General features: G+C 36.9%; 1 protein-coding gene across 1 annotated transcript in view; it reads right to left on the bottom strand.

Moving 5' to 3' along the window:
• Positions 1–22,501, bottom strand: part of CTNNA3 (catenin alpha 3) — a 507,496-nt gene that overhangs the window by 371,886 nt on the left and 113,109 nt on the right. Inside the window, exons 6-7 of the mRNA XM_037399918.1 lie at positions 11,688–11,951; positions 4,348–4,551 (exon numbers count right to left, since the gene is read on the bottom strand). Coding sequence (XP_037255815.1) covers positions 4,348–4,551; positions 11,688–11,951 — 468 coding nt within the window. The remainder of the gene's footprint in view (positions 1–4,347; positions 4,552–11,687; positions 11,952–22,501) is intronic.

The raw sequence follows: 22,501 nt of genomic DNA on the forward strand, positions 1-22,501 counted from the left end.
AGTTGTTGCTAGTTTGCATAGTCACACACTTCTGTGAATGTTGTGTCAAACATTCTGTGAAATATTTTTTAACAGGAGAAATTATTCTGCGGCACTGATGTGTTTTTCAAATCTGTATAAAGTTTGCTAATGTATTCAAAATGAAAAGAAAATTGTTTCTATAAATATATTTTCAGATCTCAACATTTCAGATTTTCATTTGAAACTATTTTTAAGGATAGAAGTCCTAAAAACATGTAAAAATTTTGAAAATTACAATGCAAACTATTTTACTAACATTATTTGACCCAAACACTTAGGTAATTTTGACTTAAAAACCTAGGTAAGAAACAGAAGGTTTTGAAATACACACGAATGAAATCACAATCTATCAGAACAGGTGTAAAGTATACTGGCCCAGTATGCATAACAGTGTGTGTGTATATATAGATACACACACATCCAAAACCAATAACCAGAATAAGCTGAGAAATTAATAAAGGTCAAATATCATGAAACAACATTTCAAAAGTAAGGAAACCAGAATTCAAGAAAGCAGCTATCATACCATATCTGACCTTTCTTTACCAACCTTTTTTCAGCCATGTCTGAAAAATCTAGCCAGCGATCTTTACAGTGGGTACAGAATAATTATTCAGATACACCCTCCCTATTTAATGAAAGCAGAGAAAGCAGTGCCTGCAATCATCCTAACTGCTGCTCGCAGCAGCCCCTTTAACCCACACTCAATCATAATTCTATTATCCCTTTTGATCACCCAGATAAGCGCATATCCCTATTGTGACTGGAAGTAAAAGCAGACAGAGAACTCAAGAAACATGGAGTTAGTACTGCTGCACTCCAATGTAATAAACAACTTTTCATTATAAAGGATGAGCAGACATAAGACAAGAACATGTCATTAGGAAAACACAAGTGCTTATTACTGGAACAAAATGATTGCTTGTATGGATACGTTATTATCCACACACCATAGTATGATTCTGCCATTCAAATTCACAGTAGTAACTCCTATTATCTGATGTCCTGAAATGCAAATTTATCCCTTAACAATATATGTCAATGAGTAAAATTCAGAGAGGATAACAATAGTACACAAATAATTCCAAAATACAAGAAAAAAAATTGCTGCCTTTCAGAAGAATTATAAATATATTTGCAATTTACTACCTGTCTGAATTACTTTGCAAACAGAAAAACTTAAAGATTCTTGGAGACAGAGTGGGTCTTTATTAGTGTAAAGAACATTTTGCTTAACTTCCCGTTGGATCATCTCACTGTGATACAGCCTCTGTGAAAAACAGCCACTGACATAAAAGGCATTATCTGTTGAAAAGATGTTTCTCCCAGCTTGTAATAAAAACTCAAAATTTTATCACTGACACCAATAGGCCCTTGATTTCACTTGGTGTCCTTAAGGCTTACTAGAGACTTTGAATAATTGGGGGGGAGGCTAGTTTCAAAGGAAAAAAAAAAAAACAAACCACCAGACGATGTAGAACTTACACAAAATGCAGGCACTCAAGTCCTGGGCAATGATCCTGTTAAAGGTGAACACTTACCATGTAGGCCAACCACATCTACCATCAGCACCAGAGCCAGGGGCTTTAGAGATAGACTGGATGTTGCCAGTGTCAATGCGACTCATACAGCTTCATGGCAAACCAGCTGCTAGAGAAGGATTTGCAAAGGTGGCACTTACTGTGTGTGGTGTCTTTGGAGCAATGCAGCTCCCACTAGCAACACTCGGATAGGAAAAAGCCTTAAGTAACCAAATATACAAGCAAGAAAGACAGACACATATCCAGAAAAAATCTAAGCAGCTGACTCCTGCAAGTCAGCAGAGTGACGGAGAAGAACTGAAATGATAGTGCGTAGGTTATGTTTTGTGAACCATACACCATCAGGATGAGGACAGGAGCAAAAGCATGCCCTTTGTGGAGAGTGGGCAAGGAAAACTTTCCATTCTCAAGCGGTGGTACAAAGCCCCTGCACTTCACTGGGCACAGGGCACAAATACACCACAAGAATATACACATAAACTTACATAAAGTATTACATAGACAATGTGATTGCTTGTGGAGTTCAACAGCGTTCTAAAGGAAAAGACAGGAATTGCAACCTAATCCTTAAATTGTACTATGTTAACAAATGGCTGTCATAATTTTTATAGCTCATTCAATTCACAGTCATAGCTTATTGAAATTATTAATAGAAGAGCCCAGAAAACCGTGATAAATCAGCACTGTCTCCTGGATCTATCATCTATTCTTCAGTGACTTAGAGTTGTGAAATAAAGTAAGTGACACCTGATAATCTTTCTCATTGAAAAACCCATTTAATCTAGTCTCAGTAACAGCCATAAACTATTCTTGGTGAGAGTTTTTCCACTGAGATCAATAATAATTGTACTAGCAGATCAAGAGTACTAAAATAAACTAAAAACTTTACATTCACTCCTGTCATTTAACCCTAGTACAATACCTATTACTTTTAAATTTTATGTATTTCTTCCTTTTTGCTTCCCTCCTTGTCTTTGCCACCTTGTGCAGACATGGTGTTCTGCAGCAAATTATATGACACTTTCCCTTTTTCCCATATTTAAATAGCTGCTTCCTGACTTTCTCATCAGTGGAGTGGCCTATGTATTCTTTTCCCCTCAGTCTGCATTATGTAACCCTAAACCCCAAGATTATTTCTGAAATAGCAATTATAATCACAATTTTATTTCAAGAGTCCAAGATTCTAACACCACTTAACTTACAATAACATAGGTTTACTCCTGCAAGACGTAGAATTTCCATAAAGAGTTCTTGCAACAAACCCACAGTGACCTTTTGGATTAATATGGGTTGCTCTACACCACATCTGCATTCTGCCATGTGCTCTGGCTACCACAGGTTAGAATCATAGAATCATTTAGGCTGGAAAAGACCTTTAAGGTTATCAAGTCCAACTGGTAAAGGTTGATGCCTCCCCTTATTAAACTTTCAGTCATTTAATAGCAAACCTGATCCACTCTAGAACAGATACCACAATAGACACCTGCTACAAGAACGTATAAAAGACTAGCTCTAGTTAGCTTAGAATGTTAAAGAAATCTCGCATAGTTAACCCCTGTGTAAAGCATCACCGAAGAGGTTCAAGAATTTTGTTGCATTCAACAGAAACTGCAGCTAGATTTTAGGTAAAAATATGAAAGCATCTTTATCCAGTATAGGGATTGAAACAACTTGATGTCACAGAAAATGAAAGAAATCAGCTGTAAATTCCAACCTGCCCCCCAATAAATAAAAAGTATCAAAAAGTACAAGATCCGTGAAATGAAAAAACATCTGTTATGCATAGATTATCTTGGTCCCTTTGTCTTGTTATCCTAATAACAATAGGATAAGATCAAGAAAACAGTCTCATTAGAACAGCTTTGGATTGGGATAACCAGTATGACTTAAAAGAATAGAAAGGAATTTCAGCTTTCCAAGAAAGAAACAAATAGCTGTATCATACAATTATCCTCTCAATGCACTTGAAGAATCATCTTGAGTCTGTTGTAGAAAACAGTATGTCTACAGAAAACGTTTCCAGAGGAAAAGCATGATATTAACACTGTGTACCCATATTAACAGTATCTGAGTCTCCATTGGTTTATCATTTAACTGCCAGACATAAAAAGTGCCAAATCTGTTCTTTAAATCAAATAGTTATTTTTAAAACATAATCAAACTATATTCCTTTTCAAAAATTCACAGATTAATTGGCCTAAACGCACAACAACCAGATTTCTTTTCGGTTCACCAAACAGTCCTAGCTTTCTAATTTAGCAATTGAGTCATTTTTACACTTGTAACTCTGTTATTTTACACAGAGCAAAGGTAGTAGTGTGAATGCTATACTTTAAAAAGTTATACTAACAGATTACTTATGCTTTAACAAATTATTATTTAAATTGTTGCTTTCTACAGAAACAGAGATTACATTTTAAAACTCTGGTCTAGGAAGTGACATTATGAAGAAATTCTTATTGCCAGAGTATGATGGATTATGTCTGTTCTGTACTGGTGACAGTTCACAATAACCATAAAACCACCTAAACGTGTCCACTGTATCTACAATACAGCATTTTCCACAGACTGTATGATATAATACGATTCATACTCATTTTGGGGATCTGTATTTAGCGTTTGATTAGATTTACGCAGAAAAATGTTCCTTTCAACCTTTTAAAGTGCATGTTGAGAAATATATAGGTTAAACACTAATTTACCCTAATTATAGGTAAATTCTAAGATACACTAAAACAGGCTTTGAGGCAGACATTAAAAAAAGGAAAACAGTTTGGTTACCTACATTGTTGATGTATTCAGAAAGCAGATCTTGGAGAGCTTGGCGAATAGCATTGCACTCAGCAATGATGCGTTCTCGATGAAAATCACGCGTGCAGGAAGAATCAGCTAGCAAAGCCGCTCCACTGATAATAGCTTCCAGACGTTTCTCTAGTGATGGCCTTATTTTCTCTTCATTCACTACAAGAGGATCCAGGATAATTAAATTCTGGAAAACATTAGGAGTGCAGATAAGAAAAGTCAGCCCAATTAAGTTGCTGCTTTATTTTTACTTGCACTAACTACAGGGACGTTATGCTCCCTAGACTTGCAACCAGCCCTTTCCCTGTGAAGTATCCAAGGTATTTTTGACCATGGCAGATCCCATTTTCCCTGCTGGGGCTATGCATACAGGTCATTTGCAGACAAAGCCAAGTTCTCCCTGCCATTTGGATCTCACTAGTTCTAAGCAATATCCACATTATCAGATCCTACTGGCCGGGACCCAGTGCTAAGATAGCAACAGAGCATTCCATCCGGAGCTGGTTCACACCTAAGCAGCCCACAAAATAAGTGGAAACACATCACATCACCCTGCAGGCCACGTTGACACACAACCACAACTGCCTTGTCTCCAAGTCTTTCCCCCTGTTTCCTGCTTTTGCTGCATGAGATTCAAGATTTTCATCCTCAGTTTCAGTCTCTCCTACACCTGTATCTGGCATTTCTTCTTCTACAAATTCACTTCTAGGAACAGAAACACTATTTGTCTACCCTTATAAAAATGCATGCATTCTTATCATCGCACTACTTGGTCTATCAATCTTCACAACATCTTAATCTAGAACTAAAAGCTATCAACCCCATTTTATAAGCAAAGAACTGATGCTCAGACTGCCAGGTTCACAGCCATACAGAAAGTATGTCTTTAAAACAGGCAGCTGTGTGCCATCTTTCCAAGCTCTTAGCCAGGATTGTTTCTCCTCTTCAAGTTTTGTCACTGTGGTTGTAAACATAGAAATGTGTTTCTATGTGTATAAAAACACACACACAGAGAAAATGTCTTTCACTCTTTCCTGTGTCTGTCTACACTTCTTGAGGGTCATCTGTCTTCCTAGCCAGTGGGCTTGTCTTGTACATTTACCTTGTAAATACCTAAGAAGAAGATATGAATCTTATATTAAGCTTGTACTGTCTATGTACAATTATGACTCTTTGTATGAGTGTACTACTCAGTAATATTTCATGTTTTATCTAAGAGTCTTGGCTTTGAAAGAGGGGTTCAGCACCCCCACAATCTTTTAGAAATCAGGACCACCTCTGAATTTAACACAAAACCAGCAGTGCTAGCTCACAGATGAAAATGTTAAATCAAATTACATGTGCAGTCTAGTTCTGTTGATTTTTAGTCTAATACAATCCCCCACTGAGGCAAAAAGTCATTGCTGCTACCTTTAACAGGCTGAATATGGGCAAAAATCAAAACAGTAGCTTTTGTTCAACAACTTTTTTCAAAAGACATAGGTCTAAGTGTCCTTTGGCTTCTCACTAGAGAAGAAACAAACAAAAGCAGTAAACAAAAGCAGACAACTCTTTTGGCATGATAAAAATAATGACATTTGTCTGTCTAATAAATATTCTAAAGAGAAAGACAATTAGGTGGTATTTTCATGAAATGTGAAAATATATTCAGCATTTATAGAATTCAACTAATAATTATTAATCTAACTGAATATCTGAAACAGTGTCATTATGGTCCAGATCACCAAATTATACTTATTAAAATCACTTATTACACAAAAATCCATTCACCTGTTACATCCATATGTGGTTCCAAGCATTCAGAAAAAATATCAAACAAGAGAACTATGCCATACACACCTAAGTGGAATTTAGGTCAGGTAAATCAGAACTCATCTGATTTACTGATGCTTATCCAGTATGTGCCAGACTATTTTTAAGCTAGAGAATTTTAATTATTTTTTCAATTTAGATTTAATATCACAATTTCAGGTACTGTCTAGCTTAGGTAATTCTAAGAGTAATGAAAGTGTGCTATTAGAACATTGTAAGATAAAAGCTTAAACAGCTAGAAGAGGGGATTTCAGTCACCTTGAAATTTTCTTGTTGGTTATTATTAACAATCTCTTCCATGTTAGGTATGATTTAGTGAAAAGAACACTGTTACATGTTCAATCCTCCCATCTTTTCTGAAATGTACAAAAATTATTTGCAGACAGCTGGGAGATTCTCCAGAAAAACCAGAGGAAAAAAAAAAAAAAAATCAGACTTCATAATCTGAATATTTCCAAAGGAAACAAGTGCAGGGTCTTTCTGCATTGCTGTGTCACTGAAATGGTAGCTTGTATTTCCCAACTTGCAATACCAGTGTAGGTTTCTAAACATTCCACCTCCACCACTGTTCTACTGCCTTGAAGCCCTCCATGTCATTTAAAAGCATTCTAGTTATTTAGGTAATCTCAGCACTTTGGCCCCATACTTACTACCTATTAACACACATAAAAACAGGGGATAACGAACCTTCTTAAACAACCTCTGTAAGACCTTATGGGGCCTAAAGTTCTAGAATTATGTTATGCTTTGTACCAGAACAGGGACTACATGAACTCTAGTCCTCAAATTTCCAGACAATGACTACAAAGAAGAGGTACTAGTGAATTTCTGTCTGTCTCCACATTTTCTGTGTTGAATTTTGGGATTTTCATACCACTGCACAGTATCAAAAAAATTAGGCCAGTGCTACTACTAGTACAATTTTCTGTTGTCTATTCTGAGAGACTATAAAAAGTCTAAAACTAAGTTTATGGACTTGTTTCAGCAAGTGACAGGACAGACCATTAAAATGGTTTATGGGTCTATGTCAGGTGTTTATGTGCATCCAGCAGATGGAACTATACATTAAGGTATTAACAACGTATTTCCAATCTCCTGGATATTCTCAAACCAATGTTCACATAATATACTGAAAAAGAGTTTATGTGCAACCAGGAGGGAAAGAACTTAAATATTTTGAAGATTAAAAACACAGCTATTTGTATATCCATAAAAGCAACATATTAACTTGATTTTTATCTCAATTATTTCCTAATTGAAAGATGTAAAAAATATGTTGATCATGGGCACATTAATCTCACATGCAACTTTGAAACCAAATCCAAACTGGGATGGAACAATAACTTGCCTACTCTCAAAGACAGAACAGAGGAAACAGGCAGTCCGCTGCTTTCATCCCCTTTGCAGGGGTAGAGAAGTTGAAGCTAGTTAAGAACTACTCACTAGTTAAAAGAAAAAAACCCACACAAAACATAGCTTTTGCCCTCTCCAAGAAAGAGAGAAGAAAAGCTGAAAGTTTGCCAGGGCCTGGTAGACTGTGCCATGAAGGCTAAAATCCAAAGAAAAGAAAGAGTGGTTGGACAGAATGAAGAATTCTGCCTTCTCTTCTACTCTGAAATATCTCCATATACCCTAACCTCTTGCTGGCAGTGGATGGAGCCAGACTGGCTCTCCCAGGCAACAGCACAGGAAGTAGTTTTGCTTTTGCAGGCAATTTCTTAATTGGCAATGCCTCAAGCCAGGCCTGATAGGAGCAGTAATCCAGCTCTTTAATGTTGTCATCAGAAGCCTTCCTTTTCTATAATACCTATTTCCACCTAAGGAAGAAAATGTACCTGAAGACACTATTCTGTAAGACACAAGTATAACTTAGATTCATATTAAGAGTATTAGAATGGGGCATCCATTTTTTCCTCATTTCTTCTTTTTGCTGAGCTTCCTTACAATAGTGAGATTATGGGTGAATATAAAGGAAAACTGCGTCTGATTTACCTGGAGGCAAAGTTACTACATATCTCAAACACAATATGCATTGCAGGAAATTAGGGAAATGCAGTAAAGGAAATTGTAAGGGAGTGGAAAGAAGTGCATTAAGGACTCTGAAATGCAGGGGAAATTAACCCCTTTCAACTGCTACCTCTTCAAGTAAGAATGCATAACTTCAAAAGCAGAATCAAAACGTTCTCAGCAGTAAGAACTGTGTTTTTCTGCATAATAAGTGTTTAATAACTGCATTATCTAGGTCTTCATTACTTTTTCTATAAAGTCAAAGGTTTTTAACTTTTACTTTTGCCGTGTCTTTGGATAATAACTAGCATATTAATACAGATTTGAAAAACTGCACAAAACTACTCGCTAATGTTTAAATATTTACTTTTTCAATAAGTATATAATTAACTTACACAAAATAAATAATTTCAAACTAATCTTATACATAAAAGACTTGTCCACAATGATCTTCTAAGAATGACAAAGGAAGATATCCTAAGATATTGTCAGTTTCCAGAGCTCAGGACATTAGTTTCTGATGTGGAAGGCAGTTTCAGTTGTGTTAGAGTTTGCAAACTCTGTCTCTGTCATGCACATCACAGTCCTTAATACCAAAGCACTCTGTGGTATCTCACCTCTGCTGGAGTTGTGCCACTTGGTCACTATCCACTGGAGCAGCAACTTCACTGTTGCGCTCCTATATCTCAGGTAAGCACCCTCAACACTAGCCTATACAGAGAATGTCTGCCATAGTGTAAAACAGTCCTTCCCAGTAGAATATTTAAGTGTTACTACAGAAAGAAACAGCTTGTGGAAGATTGTGGAAAATTGATCGTTAACAGCCAATTAGTCATTTAGGTAGCAAAATGACTGCCTTCAAATCTCAGATGAAACCAGAGTTTCTCCTTTAGGAAACAGTTTGTAGAAAGGTCATGCAAAGATGGACAAACAGCACCAGCAAAATGCTACTACAGTTCATCTCCAAATAAAAAAATAAATAAATAAATCTAGGCAATAATAACCAGGAAAATCTGACTTAAGATTCTGCCCACAGATTAAATTCTTCAATTTCATCAAATATTTGTGATCAGTACATCTAACGCAGAAAAGATGATCCAATTTCCAACCAATCACAAGACACCAGACAAGCCACAAGCAGTTTTGCAGTTTTGCTTTAACAGGGCTAAACAGGGGTTAGCTACCTGAGTTCTTAAGCGAGCATTTAAAAGGAGTTATTTTATCCCTCATTGGTCTTCTGATCTGTGAAAAAGAGGGGCCATGGGCATTCAGAAGCCTGCTTATATTTCCTGACATTTTGGCCTGATTTACAGTATTTTGACATCTCATACGTAACTGCTCTGCTAGATAGCCATGGTCATTGAAGGACCATGTATCAGATCAATATGCTGACAGAGAGTCAGGCATGCAAGACCTGTATCATTTTGTGAGAAATCTCTTTACATTCAGAAGATGCAAGACCAGTGAAAGGCATCAGATAACCCGCACGTTAGAAGACCTACATGCTCTTCTAACACAGATCCTAATATGTAATTAAATTTCTAACATCACAATTTTGTGCTTATTTATGAATGACATGGTAGTTATATGGAGCCTTTCAGAGGAATTCTTGAGAATCACCTGATTTAAGAGTTAGCTGTTTTAATTTTACTGGCAGCTTCCTCACCTATAAATCTGTAATAACTTTCACACTGCCAGCACTGGCAAAGGAAGAATGACATTGTAAAACATCTAGATACTAGATTGTTGGGTAAACTTCATGATACACTATAAACATTTAATGAAATCTGTTCCCAACAGACTATTTACTACATCAATCTATTTCATGGCACTGTATTTGCAACAAGAAGATAGAGCAAAGGTTGTTTTAGGTCCTTAGCCAATAGAACATGCTGTTAAGAATGAAAAGTGTAACCATCTAATTCATAGCATCGTTTTAAGAAGTTAAATGCTCTGTAAATTGTTCTTTATCTAACTCACACAGCTTCAGTTCCCATTTGGGTTACCTAGGTAAAAATATATTTAAAACTCCATAAACAAATGGCTTTTTACAACAGAATTCTATGTTCTTATGTTTCTGAATAAAACCAAATTCAATCCAAAAGACAATTTTTTTTCATTTCATGATTATCACAAATCTTAAAATTTAAAACAATAGTAAATTTAATTACACTTTTTAAAAATCATTAAAATAGTGCTGCTCACATACAGTCTAGATTAATTTGTCTGTGGTCAAAAGATGCAATCATTTTGCCAAATTTTGTTTAAAAAAATTGTAATCAAGACAAGTAAATAATAGCTCTCATTTAAAGTATATAATTTGTCATTCAGAACTTCATTGTAACAAATCATGTATTACTCTTACTTTTTTTTTTTTATTCCATTTATTAAGAAAATAGATTAGAAACTATAATTTTAAAACCCACTGTGAGAAGCAAGGAAGGATGACACACAACATGCAATTGTAGCCTTTTTCTTTAGGGGAAACAACCTGTGTAGATTCAGCTTTGAGCATGACTGAAAGGTCTGTTTTGGTCAAACTGCCACTACAAGATTTGTGTCATATTTCAATGTATTTTTCTACTCTGTCATTGAAAATTTTAGGAAAAAATCTACTAGCATCAGTCATAACACAATTCTTCTGAAAATGTATCAACAAAATTAGAGTTACAAGGCTGAGATCTGATAAGCCCAAGAATTTACAACAAAAAAGACCAATATTTACAAAATTTTTTAGAAACTTTTATTCCTTTTGTTGATCTGGGCCTACATCAGTTACACCACAAGAGAAGCATGGTCTGTAATCTCATCTGCAGGAGAACTTTTACCGTTTTTGTCAAGACAATGGAAAATAACACTGGTAAGAGCCAGAGCAGCCATGAGAAAAAGTGAAAGTTTCATACAAAAGCTTGGGATCAGGTCAGGAATAGAAAAATAACTGACCTTCTCCAAGTATTTGCTTAAATAATGGAAGTAGAAATGCAGAGTTTGTGAAAGCATATTGTTTATGTCACTTTATTTAATGATAAGCAGAAAATATAATCAGGTTTCCAACTTCTCCAATTATATAATGAACCCATTGACAAGTATTGGAGTGAAGGACTTCTATTTGTGATGTACTACTTCAAATGCAGTCAAGGTAGCAGTGATCACCATCATCTGATATCCACTGTTATTTGTAAACTGAACTCATGGGTTCTGCCCACTTATTCGAGGATGTACCTGTCTTCATCGTTAGTGAGACACTTGGAACTAATTCTTCCCTGCTGTTTGAAGGAAGCCAAATATTGAACATACATGAAGACTTAATTCCAAACTCTTTTGCAAGAAGTGACCCCTTCCCATGAAATAATATAGAGTGATACTATTTAGACTAGGACTAAGCAAAGCATCAGTTTCTAATGCCTTTAGGTCCATCACTGATGATAGCTGTAGTTAATTTAAAAAAAAAAAAAAAAAACCACCATTTTTCCAAAAATGTTACAGTCTGACAGGTTTACGTACCTCAAGCTCATCAAGTGCACTTCCAAGAGTAGCTGTGTGAGATGCAGGTTGTCCCACTTTATTTCCAACTCCTTGGGAAGCATTAGAAATTACATTGAGAGCATTCTGTATTTCATTGCAAATTGAATCCTTGCTGGCTGCAAGGGATGCAACATCTGAATGTTCCAAACAAGCTGAACATACTGAATGTAGGAGAGAGGAATTTTCCTTCAGGGATGCACGTGCTGCAGCAATTTCATCTCGCTGATTGCTAGATTTCAAATCCTGTCAGCAAAAGAACATTCTGTTTATTTCCAAAAGCACTTCAAAACTGACAAGTAATGTAGAAACAATTATTTTCCCTATCTCTGCTCTAAGGAAACATTGAGTTAAATTCATCAAAGATTGTGAAAATGGACTACAACAGTAATTAGAATTGAATCGTCTTTATCTCATGAAAAATGAACAACATCTGTGTAAAAAAACCCAAATTTTTATTGTGCCCTGTAATCAGAACCATGAACTGTCCATATTTTTCTGGTTTTAAGCATAGTTTTCCTATGAGAAAACTGGCTTCAAAATTAACTGTGTTTCCTCCAGACAGGTCTTTCTTCGTAAGTAATAGCGGAGGACAGAGGTGCAAACAGGGTTAAGCAAGGAATTCTGTGATTGATGCATCTAAACAAGTTTTCTGTGTTTGCTTCCCTGCCCCACTAGCATACATCCTGAGCACATTGCAGAAAGGAACCGCAGGTCAGGGATGAGAATCCTGTACTCCTGGGAAATGGGAAGTGTGGAAGGTGTGAAAATGAGAAAGGTGCTTGAGAGAAGCCTTCTCTGAAGTGCCACTGCCTGTTTCTCTTCCTGCTAGGTACACACTCAAAGCACTCACGGATCTTGCCACAGTCATCTTGTTCCTCCCTTCTCCACCCAGATCTTATTGAAACACTGCTGCTTCCTGCCAGCCCAGACAACAAGGAACACACAGCTCAACAGAGCTGCCAAGTCAGATTTAACTGTTCCTAGGAATCAAGCTTGGCAGCTGTTCTTTGAACAGGTGAAAGTTATAGACTTTAGAACAACCATATAATCAACATCAGGATTGCAAAGAGCCTCCTGTCTCATCCTATTTTACTCTAGACATTCTCCCAACTCTCCTTCTGCATCTTGTTCCTTTAAAAAAACACCTAGGAGATATTTGCAAAATGGCTTGGGTAAAGGAAACAGTTAAATTTAGGGAAAAAATAAAAAAGGGAAAACAGCACAACAGAACAATAAAAGCCTGTGGCACCAGCATCAAATGATAAGAAGAGGCACAATGAAGAATGAACAACAAAAAGCATACAAAACTGCTCACAGCCTGCTCTAAAGCAAGCTGAAGTCTTTCTAATTATTTTATTTTGCATTGCATCAGGCTCTATATGCATTATTTACAAAAGCATCACAGTATCCACTTCTCACTGCATCAAGTTTGTAAGTTTATGGTTGAAGAAAAGAGCATTCACTATTAAATGAACCAGTCCTATGTTTTTTAAATCTCATTTGCTGCAAGATACACATTGGACATAGGATTGCATCTTACTTCTGCAGGCTAACTTGGAAATCTCAGCATTATAGCTAAAAACAAGGACACACAGGGAGGCAGTGGAGCCTTAAACAGAGGCAGACAGTGGCTTAACCAGATGATCATCTGAATTAGAAAACTGAGTTATTTTCTGGAGCTTATGAATACTTAACATATTTTTACATTTTCAATAAACCAATATATAATTGAATCCTGCACCACTGTGCAGGAATTACTTTATTGCCCCATGTCCTCAAATCCAAATACTATTGCACTTCCAATCTTGGTAAAGCATCTGCAATTTATCCAGTGCACTCTCATCAAAAATTGGTATTTATTTTTAAACCCAGACTCCTGCTCTAATTGGCAAATCTACCTTTCCTACAACTAAACTGAAAGACAACAGAATGCACTCTTTTCTCCCGTGCTGCAAGAAAGCTACAGACCAATACAACACTTCAGTCTAGCTGCCTTCTGTTCTTAACCATTTCTTACTTTGCTGCATCATATGCAAACAATCAAACTCAAAAGTCCTTCCAAAAGACTTGTTCCCACCCCCAAAAAAAACCTAACAGTGCTGTCTAAGCAGGAATGAGGGGTCCATAAGAAATGCAAAACTGGCAAGCCAGCAGCACAAAGCCAGTAACAGCAAGTCATCAGCATCTGGAAACATGTCTGGAAACAATCCAAAAATTTCAGTGTGTTAATGTTTTTAAAACACAGAACGCTTTGTTTCACACAATATTGTGTAGAGTTTGAGAATCATGGTATTGGTAAATTTGCTTATGAAGAGCTTCACATTTATTCAATAAAACTATTTTTTAAAAATAATAATGTTTAGACCCATGAAATTCCTCACTACTTCATTGTTCAGTTGTGAGCCTTGGACAGCCCAAAAAGAAGGTGTAGGGCTACTGTCTTTCCCAACTTGATGAAGAATTCATTCCTCAAGATTTTTTATGTGAACAAGAAGAGACAGTTGATAATTTTAGTCTGGCCTTCTGCACAAACAGGCCAAAAAACCCTACAAATGAGTGATTTCTCTATTCAATCTCTGTATATGTGCATTATCAGAATAGTAACCAGTTCTCTGAAGAAGGAAGTTAGTCTCTGCAAACTGATTGTTAATCCCTAGTCCATACACTTTTTCCACTGGGGAGAAAAATGCAGAAACCTTCTGATTCCTTTTTTACTTGTCAAAGATAATATAACACTAGGAAACACAAGAAAGCAATGCTGAGAAAGTATACAGTTTCTTTTAAGTTATCCTTTGATACACACTTTTAGTCAAGTTACCCAATTAAGACCATAGGCTTCTAAAGGTCTGAGCATTCAGTGTCAAATTTGGCTGCACTGAAATTTGGACTCAAATAGGTACTCTGTACTTGCTGACCCTTGCCCAACTATGCTACATTAATTCTGACACAAAATGCAATAAGACAACACGCTACTTAAGTGTGCAAAAGAATCATACAGGGATAAGTGTTTACATATAAGACTGAAGTATCTGTAAAACGGCACCAGAACAAGAGGAACAGAACACAAACCATGCCTGTGTTTTTTGTTACTCAGATTGTTGTAAGCATGGATGGATCATATTTTATCTGCACAGAGGCAGAAGACAAATGGAACTACAGAGAAGAAATTTTCCAAACCAGTTCTTACTACTACTTTCTTTATACCATAATATCTGAGCATCTGTAGTTCATCCAAGTACACTACTGAGTTTTAGTCTACTTTTTCTTCACAGTTTACCACTTCCCTCTTATTTCAACTCTTTTTTAGACTAATGGACTATTTCCACTGGTCTGGGATGTGTTCTTCCATACTAAGTTAGCAACTGAGCCCTAGATGAGACGTCACATGAGACAACCTGAGATCAAAGATAATCCTGTCTCCAATCCTTGCCAATTTTAGAGGCCCGGTATAGTGATACTTCCCCAGGCTTCTGTCCCACACCCATCCCAGGACATACTATTCTGCCTTCCTCATACCTGCCTGTCCCTGATAAGAATATAAAATAAATGGATAGTCACAAACTCCCAGCTGTGGATTGTTCCAGCCAAACATGGTGAATGGACAAGACGACTTCAAATGGAAAACTTGAAAACTACCTTCACAGTTAAGCTTGTGCTGCACTACCTCAGTAATAAGAAAAAAATACCCAAACAACTGGTTTTTATCACACTTGATATATTTAAGGTTTGACAGCACAATACACCAGGAAACCAGCTCTTGTTCACTGAGTACTCATATCAGCACAACTCATTGGAACCAGGCATCACTGTGGGTATAAATCACACTGCCATATTTTGCACCAGCTGCAGTCAACACAAGGTTCACAAAGGCAGCTTCAAATAAAGTGCGCTGCTGTCCCCTAGCTCTCTTTGCAGAGACAGATGTCACTGAACTGAGTTTTTTATATTTATGAGGAAAAACACAGCTTTACAAACCCCACAATTTCATACTACTATAGGGCCAGGGGATAAAAGCATTACTTTTTATCACAACTTAAACTTGGGCTTTAGTGTTCAGCTTTCAGTCAAAAGTGACTGCCAAATTGTGTAATTTGGTGAATCAAAGACAATAACAAAGCTCGAACTCTTCCAGATTTATTTATGCACTCTTTATCTGTGTAAGGCTCCAGTGTACCTATTTCATAAGTACTATGTAGTTTTACTCGGCAGAAGAAAGTATCTCACAGACCAGAAAGTGAAAAAGATCTGGAGTTGATACTGACTGCCCCATTGCTCTTCAGCTGTGTCACTTTTGGCAAGATAATACTACTTTCACACAGGTTTTAAAGGCTTATACCCATCAGGGCTCTGAGAGCACTGCCAGGCCTCACAGGCCCTGCCAGCCTCATCTGGGGGCTCCATTCACACCCCACCCTTGGGCCCTGGAGCCCCAGCTCAGCTCACTGGGACCTTCAGTCCCTCCTGAGCTATGTCATACAAGTACTGGTCTCCATCTCAGCCACAGCTGCCCCCCCGCCTGGACATGGCCCCCAGGCCCAGGCCTCAGCACACAGACTGGCCTCCTGAGCTCAGTCCTGCCCTGTCACCATGGTGCCTCCATGACACCACTGGGCTATCTCTCACCTGGTTGCCCTCACCAGTCCGGACCCTCAGCTTGATCCATGGACTCAGTGCAACGTCCAATACCTTTTGCTAAATAGATAAGCAGGATCACCTGTTACCAACTCTGTCATAAAGCTGACCCTGCCTGCTCCACAAAATGCTATGTTCACAGCAGTTAACAGCATGACCTCATGGCCCCTTTCCTCCACTCCAGGCTTTTCACTACACATCTGAAATGATGACCTACATAAGTGACTGTAACCATACAAAACACAGACACAAACCCACACTAGGAAAATGCCTGACTTAGAGTAATGGCTTTGTTAGCACAAAAAACATCAATAGATCACAGACCTGTACTACACTGACCGTAAAAGGTCACCTTACCTGCATTCACAGCAAGTCGAACAGCACTGAGAAGGTATGCCAGTAAATTCAGAGCACTGCTGAATCAAAGGAATTTGTTTGAACACACCCTGGTGCATTTCTCGTTGACTGAATCAAAAGCCTGCCATTACCTCTAGGAAGCAAAGGATTAGATCTTCCAGTGTCATAGGGATGGAAGCTCACTGGTAACTCTTCTTAAAAATATCTCATCTGCTCCTTCACAGAGAAAGCAGGTATTCCCAAAGCCAGTTCACTCACATTTTACTTTTTTTACTTTTTTTAAATACATAGGTTTCCAGTCCAAACAGGTAGATGAAATATATTAACAATCACACTCCAGAATTTTTTTTTTCCTTTGTCATTTCTCTTCTCCAATAGACAACCATGAAACACAGACAATCCCCAAAACAGCAGGCACCTGTTTGTAGGCACCTGTTTGTTTGCAGGCACCACAGGAGTATGCCATTTTAAAAGGTGAATCTTACCAGATTGACCAGGTCTGGAGGCAAAAATAGGAACCTATCTTTACAAAGCAGCAACTCAATATGCTTGATTGTTGGGAATTCCAAGCTAACTTTCAATAAAAATGTCTTAACCAGCCTCGATTTATTTTTCCTAACTTCATCAGCAGTTCTTAGCATCTCATGCTAAACTATGCTACAGCACATATACAGAGTACATAAACACCATATATCTACACACTCTGTATGGCTATAAACGGTAGGCAGAGCTTGTTTGCATCAGTCTTATGCATGAATACACAAAATGGGAAGCATCACACTACAAAGCCATGTCAATGTTGTCATAGTACTAAACCTTAAGTAATACTCTCTGCCTCTAAGATAACTCAATACTGTCTTTATAAAACCATAATTTTCAGTCAACTTCGAGCAAGCAGAAAACAGATTTACAGGTCTGAGGTTCCCAGTAGAAGCAAAGCCTTGCAACCTTCTCTCTGTATCTATACCTATTTACTATTAACCATACTCAAACTGATATATAATACCACAGAAAAGCAAAGCTATCCTATACAAAGTATAAAAACCTGCCCATGACTGGTTAATATTCCAGTTTTTTTAATTTACTAATGTCTCTCAGGAGTTCACTGTTCTGCTGGGAAAGGTACAGCTTCTTGTGATGACACTGTTGCATCAGATTGCAACTACTGCACAATATTCTATGCGTCTCATGCTTCAGCAACTTCTAAGCCGGTTACAACTGACAGAGTAACACGTTGCTGTCACTTCTCTGTCCATTATTTCAAGATTTGGTCCCAACGCTTCTAATACCCTGCTCTGTTAACTTTCAGTCTCCTAGATGAAGTAGCTGATTTTGAAAGGTAGCAAAGCAATTTTTCCCTGTAAGAATTAATATAAGAATTTTTCTTTAGAGTCCAGCAATCCTTTTTCTGCAAACATACACCACTTAATATATTGGCTCACAAAGGTTTTCTCCTAGTACAGTTATGGTCACATTTGTCAGCAATGAACTTGCCTGGAACTAGAGTGGGGAAAATTCATCAGGGAGAGGGCTCTGAAATTAGGAACTTCCAGAAGGTCTTATCACGTCTTGAAGACAAGGAGATGGCTAATGAAAATGTGAAGGACAGGAAGCAAGGAAGAAAGAGAGGGAAGAAATACAGCAGAGATATAGATTAATTTAAAGAGAGAAAAACAGGAAATGAGGGAAATAAAACACTAAAGAGTGAGAGTGAAAAAGTGTAAGGAAGATTAAAATGAAGAAATAATGGATGGGAAGGAGTCAGTGAAATACCAACCTCACTTGTTTCCAAGCACTTGGAAATAGAATAGCCAGTGCAGAAGCATCCAGAAGTAAGGCTGCATCAGCCTATAGTCCTCTTATGTAATTTAATGAGTAAAGCAGCAATCTTCTCTTTGTGAAGAAAAAGCAGAGTAAAGTAGTAATTTTTTTCCTTTGTTAACATTTTTACCTAAGGAATACCTTCGTTTTACGCTGCTGTCAAATACAGTTTAAAATTTTCAGAAGTCCAGTGTTTTCATGATGTAATTTTCCTATCTAAACTTTCTTTGTTTTCAGTGCTTAGCTCTTAACATGACTTGGAGATAGATCTCTTTACAGAAAGCTAAAGCAGTGGCAGGTGTAACCATTTGTTTCAGAAGTGCACTGTATCAGGTAGCATTAGCTTGACATATGTTGTTTCAAATTCTATTTTATGCTTTAAGCTAAATAATCTGCTGGTTAACATCCATACTTGAGGGAAAAGAGCTCAGAGATTGACACATATTTCTGGCAGTCAATTTATAATTTAATGTAAAGCTTAATATTAAAGCAACCTATCACAGTTTTCAATGGACAAGGAATTTGTGCATACATACCTAAGTAATACAAGGCAAATAATGGAGAACATGGAGCTTGCAGAAGTAGGAAGTTCAAAAGATATGCCAAAGCAGGACCTAACTTCTTTCATACAAGTAAAGACACCTGAAAACTGGCATTTGTGAGAAATGTGTTGTGGTTTAGCCCCAGCCAGAAACTAAGCACCACGCAGCTGCTTGTTCACTCCCCTCGCCCCCACGCCGAGGGATGGGGAGAAGAATTGGAAAAGAATGTAAAACTTGGGGGTTGAGATAAGAACGATTCAATAATTAAAATGAAATAGGAAAAAAAAAGAAACAATAATAATAGTAACAATAATAGTAAGGATAACAAAAGGAGAGAGAATGGGAGAGGAATAAAATCCAAAGGGAAGGGAGAAAAACGAAGTGATGCACAATACAGTTGCTCACCACCCGCTGACCAATGCCCAGCCAGTCCCCAAGCAGCAATTCACAGGCCCTGGCCCACTCTCCCCAGTTTATATACTGGGCATGACATTCTATGGTTTGGAATATCCCTTTGGCTAGGTCAGGCCAGCTGTCCTGGCTGTGTCCCCTCCCAATTTCTTGTGCCCCTCCAGCCTTATCACTGGCAAGGCCTGAGAAACTGAAAAGTCTTTGACTTAATATAAGCATTAGCTAGCAACAACTAAAAAGTCTGTTATCAATATTGTTTTCACACCAAATCCAAAACACATCATTGCACCTGCTACTAAAAAGAAAACTAACTCTAACCCAGCTGAAACCAGGACAAAAATGACAGGTTAAAACTATTCTGCAAATATTCATTTTTAAAAATAAAAAATCAAAGTAAAACACATTGAGCAAGACCCAATACAAGATACTTCATACTGTAGTTATTTCAAAAGTATGGAAAATATAAAGTAACAGCTTTCATATATAGTAAAATGCACAGAATACAGCTGTTAAAGCTTCCAGTAAATGTTTCAGCCTGGAATTTTTCAAGGGAAGATGACTCATTGAAAAATGTGGCAGAACGAGACTTATTCACAATTATTTCTGCAATTTTATTAAATTCTCATACTTGATTTTTTAACTAAGATTTTAATAAAAAGGGACTTGGGGGTATTTATTAGACTGAACATTTGTTTCATTCTCTGCCTTAGGCAGTGGCTCCTTAGGAACAATGTAAGTAAAACTATTGGTAGTGGAAGATCATGTTATACATAGTCCACTAGCATTTTTTCACTGATACACAGTTTAACAGATACCAAATAGATCTTTCACACTTAGCCTGTTCTGTTTTAGCCATCTTTTTATACAAATAGTCCTGTCTAAACATATTTGATCTGCCACAAGAGTTCAGGATCTCTTTCTCCAACAAATCAGCTCAAGTTCCCCTAGGTACAAGTTTTCCTAGTCTCGAACAGAGAGTATAGTGCCATTTTCCTAGATTTAATATCTCAATATGACAGATGTGAAATCATCAACAATAAACAGGTACACAACTCATATCAGGCAGCCTGTTCCAACTGCTATTTTCTCACAGATTATATACTCAACAAATATTCATGGCCCTTGCCCCTATTCTTCTGTCATACTCCAGTTACAGTTTAACTGCTTTTAACATTCATTGTAGAGACTTCCGAAATACTTAAAATAAGCTCATTTCCTTTTTTAATTAAAAAAATCCAAAACTAAAACAAGCCAAATCAAGTAAATCAATGACAGCCTCACACACTCTCTTGAGATGGAACAATCAAAGCACTACAGGGAATATTGTTTCTATAACATGAAGACACATACAATTGACATGCATAAAGAGCGGCACTAAAGCAAATGGAACAGAAGTGTTAATCCATCAAAACAAACTTCTTATCATTACCCATTTCAGAAATATTAACAGTAGGTTTTGTTTTTGCTGTTCAGCTTAACTGCAAAATGAGCTGGTTTCAAGTATTTATCATGGACAATAGTTTCCTTTTTTTCTTGTATATCGGTTTAAGTTTTTAATGTTGTTTTCTGCATACCTTGCAAACACTTAGAGGACCGCAACTCAGAGCAAGAAAGAAAAGCCATAAGCCCTTGAGCTCTGTACTGAATATTAATGCATTTGTATATCATAGATTTAATACAGAACTGAGAATAAATGACTTCCAGCAGCTGCACTCTGTACCTATAAATTGCTGTGAGTACTACAAAATCCATACAGAAGAAGAACAGCTGTATAATTTACAGCATCAGTATCTGTCAGTGAATGCTGCAAATATAGAACTTGATTTCTTCGTTTTAACATTCCTATAAAAATTAGAAATTACCCTTATATAGATTCTATTTAGATTAGAACGTTTATTCATCTTCCCTGATGGCACTTCAATGCAGAATGTCATTTACTTCTTACCAGTGTTAAACAAAAATCAAAAAGCATAAACACCAAAAGAGTTTTATAAAATAAATGTAAGAAATGTGTATAAAGCTAATGATCAGCATGTAATATTTTACAAAAAAATATGCTATGTACTATACATTGAAAAGTATAGTGCTCTGATCAGATGGTTTATATTACAGAAGAGGTGTATCCTACACAAATCCACAAGAAGCATATCTCAGGTTTAAACAGCTGGATTTTTTTCAGGATGGATCCTTACCAACAGTAAGGCCAGCCACCATATCCCACATTCCTATTGTTCTTTATGCTTGAGAGAATTTTGCATCACTTGCACAGCATCGTGAGACCAGCCCAAGAGTGTGACTCAATAGACTATAAAATATGTAGTATAACACAGTAGCTATAAAAATGGTATATACTGTAACCAATACCTAAAACCTGCATAATTTGATTAATTTTGTGGAAGAAATCCAAGATTTTGGGTTCCAAAGTCACATGCCCATTCAACAGCTATACATGATTGCTTATTTGTGAACACCAAGCAACGGATTTTTAAGGGATAAACAAAACCTGAATTTTTCACTAGCAAGGAAGTACAACTTATCAGCCTGTGGGTTTGATTCAGAAAATGAGAAAAACTTCTGAAGTTTATTTTTTTTCCAGACATCACATTTTAACAGGTGTATTTATAAAAAACCATTCCATAACAGCACCTTTATTAGCATAAGTAATTTCAAAATTCATGCAACCAAAATTATTTTGTATTGTTGAAGGCATTACAAATAGTTCCTTCAAGAATGAGATCAGTATAGAACTGCATTGCCTAGTACATCTATTACCTTAAGAGACTACTGTCTGTTAACAGTACTTCAAACCCCCATTTTAATTTATATGTCAGCTTCCAACTTTTATAGTTGAAATGACTCAGTAGGAGACAATGTCTTCCTGGTCTCATAGCAAGTGACAGCTAACCCCATAGCGCATTTCTTATATAGTAATAAGGTTGGTAAATGTAGCATTCTTGATCTTTAAATATGTAAGAAATAAGGTGTTTAAGTCCCACAAAAAAATCCAACTGAGTTAATCTGATCTGAAAT

This window comes from Falco rusticolus, chromosome 9 (assembly GCF_015220075.1).
Source record: "Falco rusticolus isolate bFalRus1 chromosome 9, bFalRus1.pri, whole genome shotgun sequence".
In the NCBI taxonomy this organism is placed as follows: domain Eukaryota; kingdom Metazoa; phylum Chordata; class Aves; order Falconiformes; family Falconidae; genus Falco; species Falco rusticolus.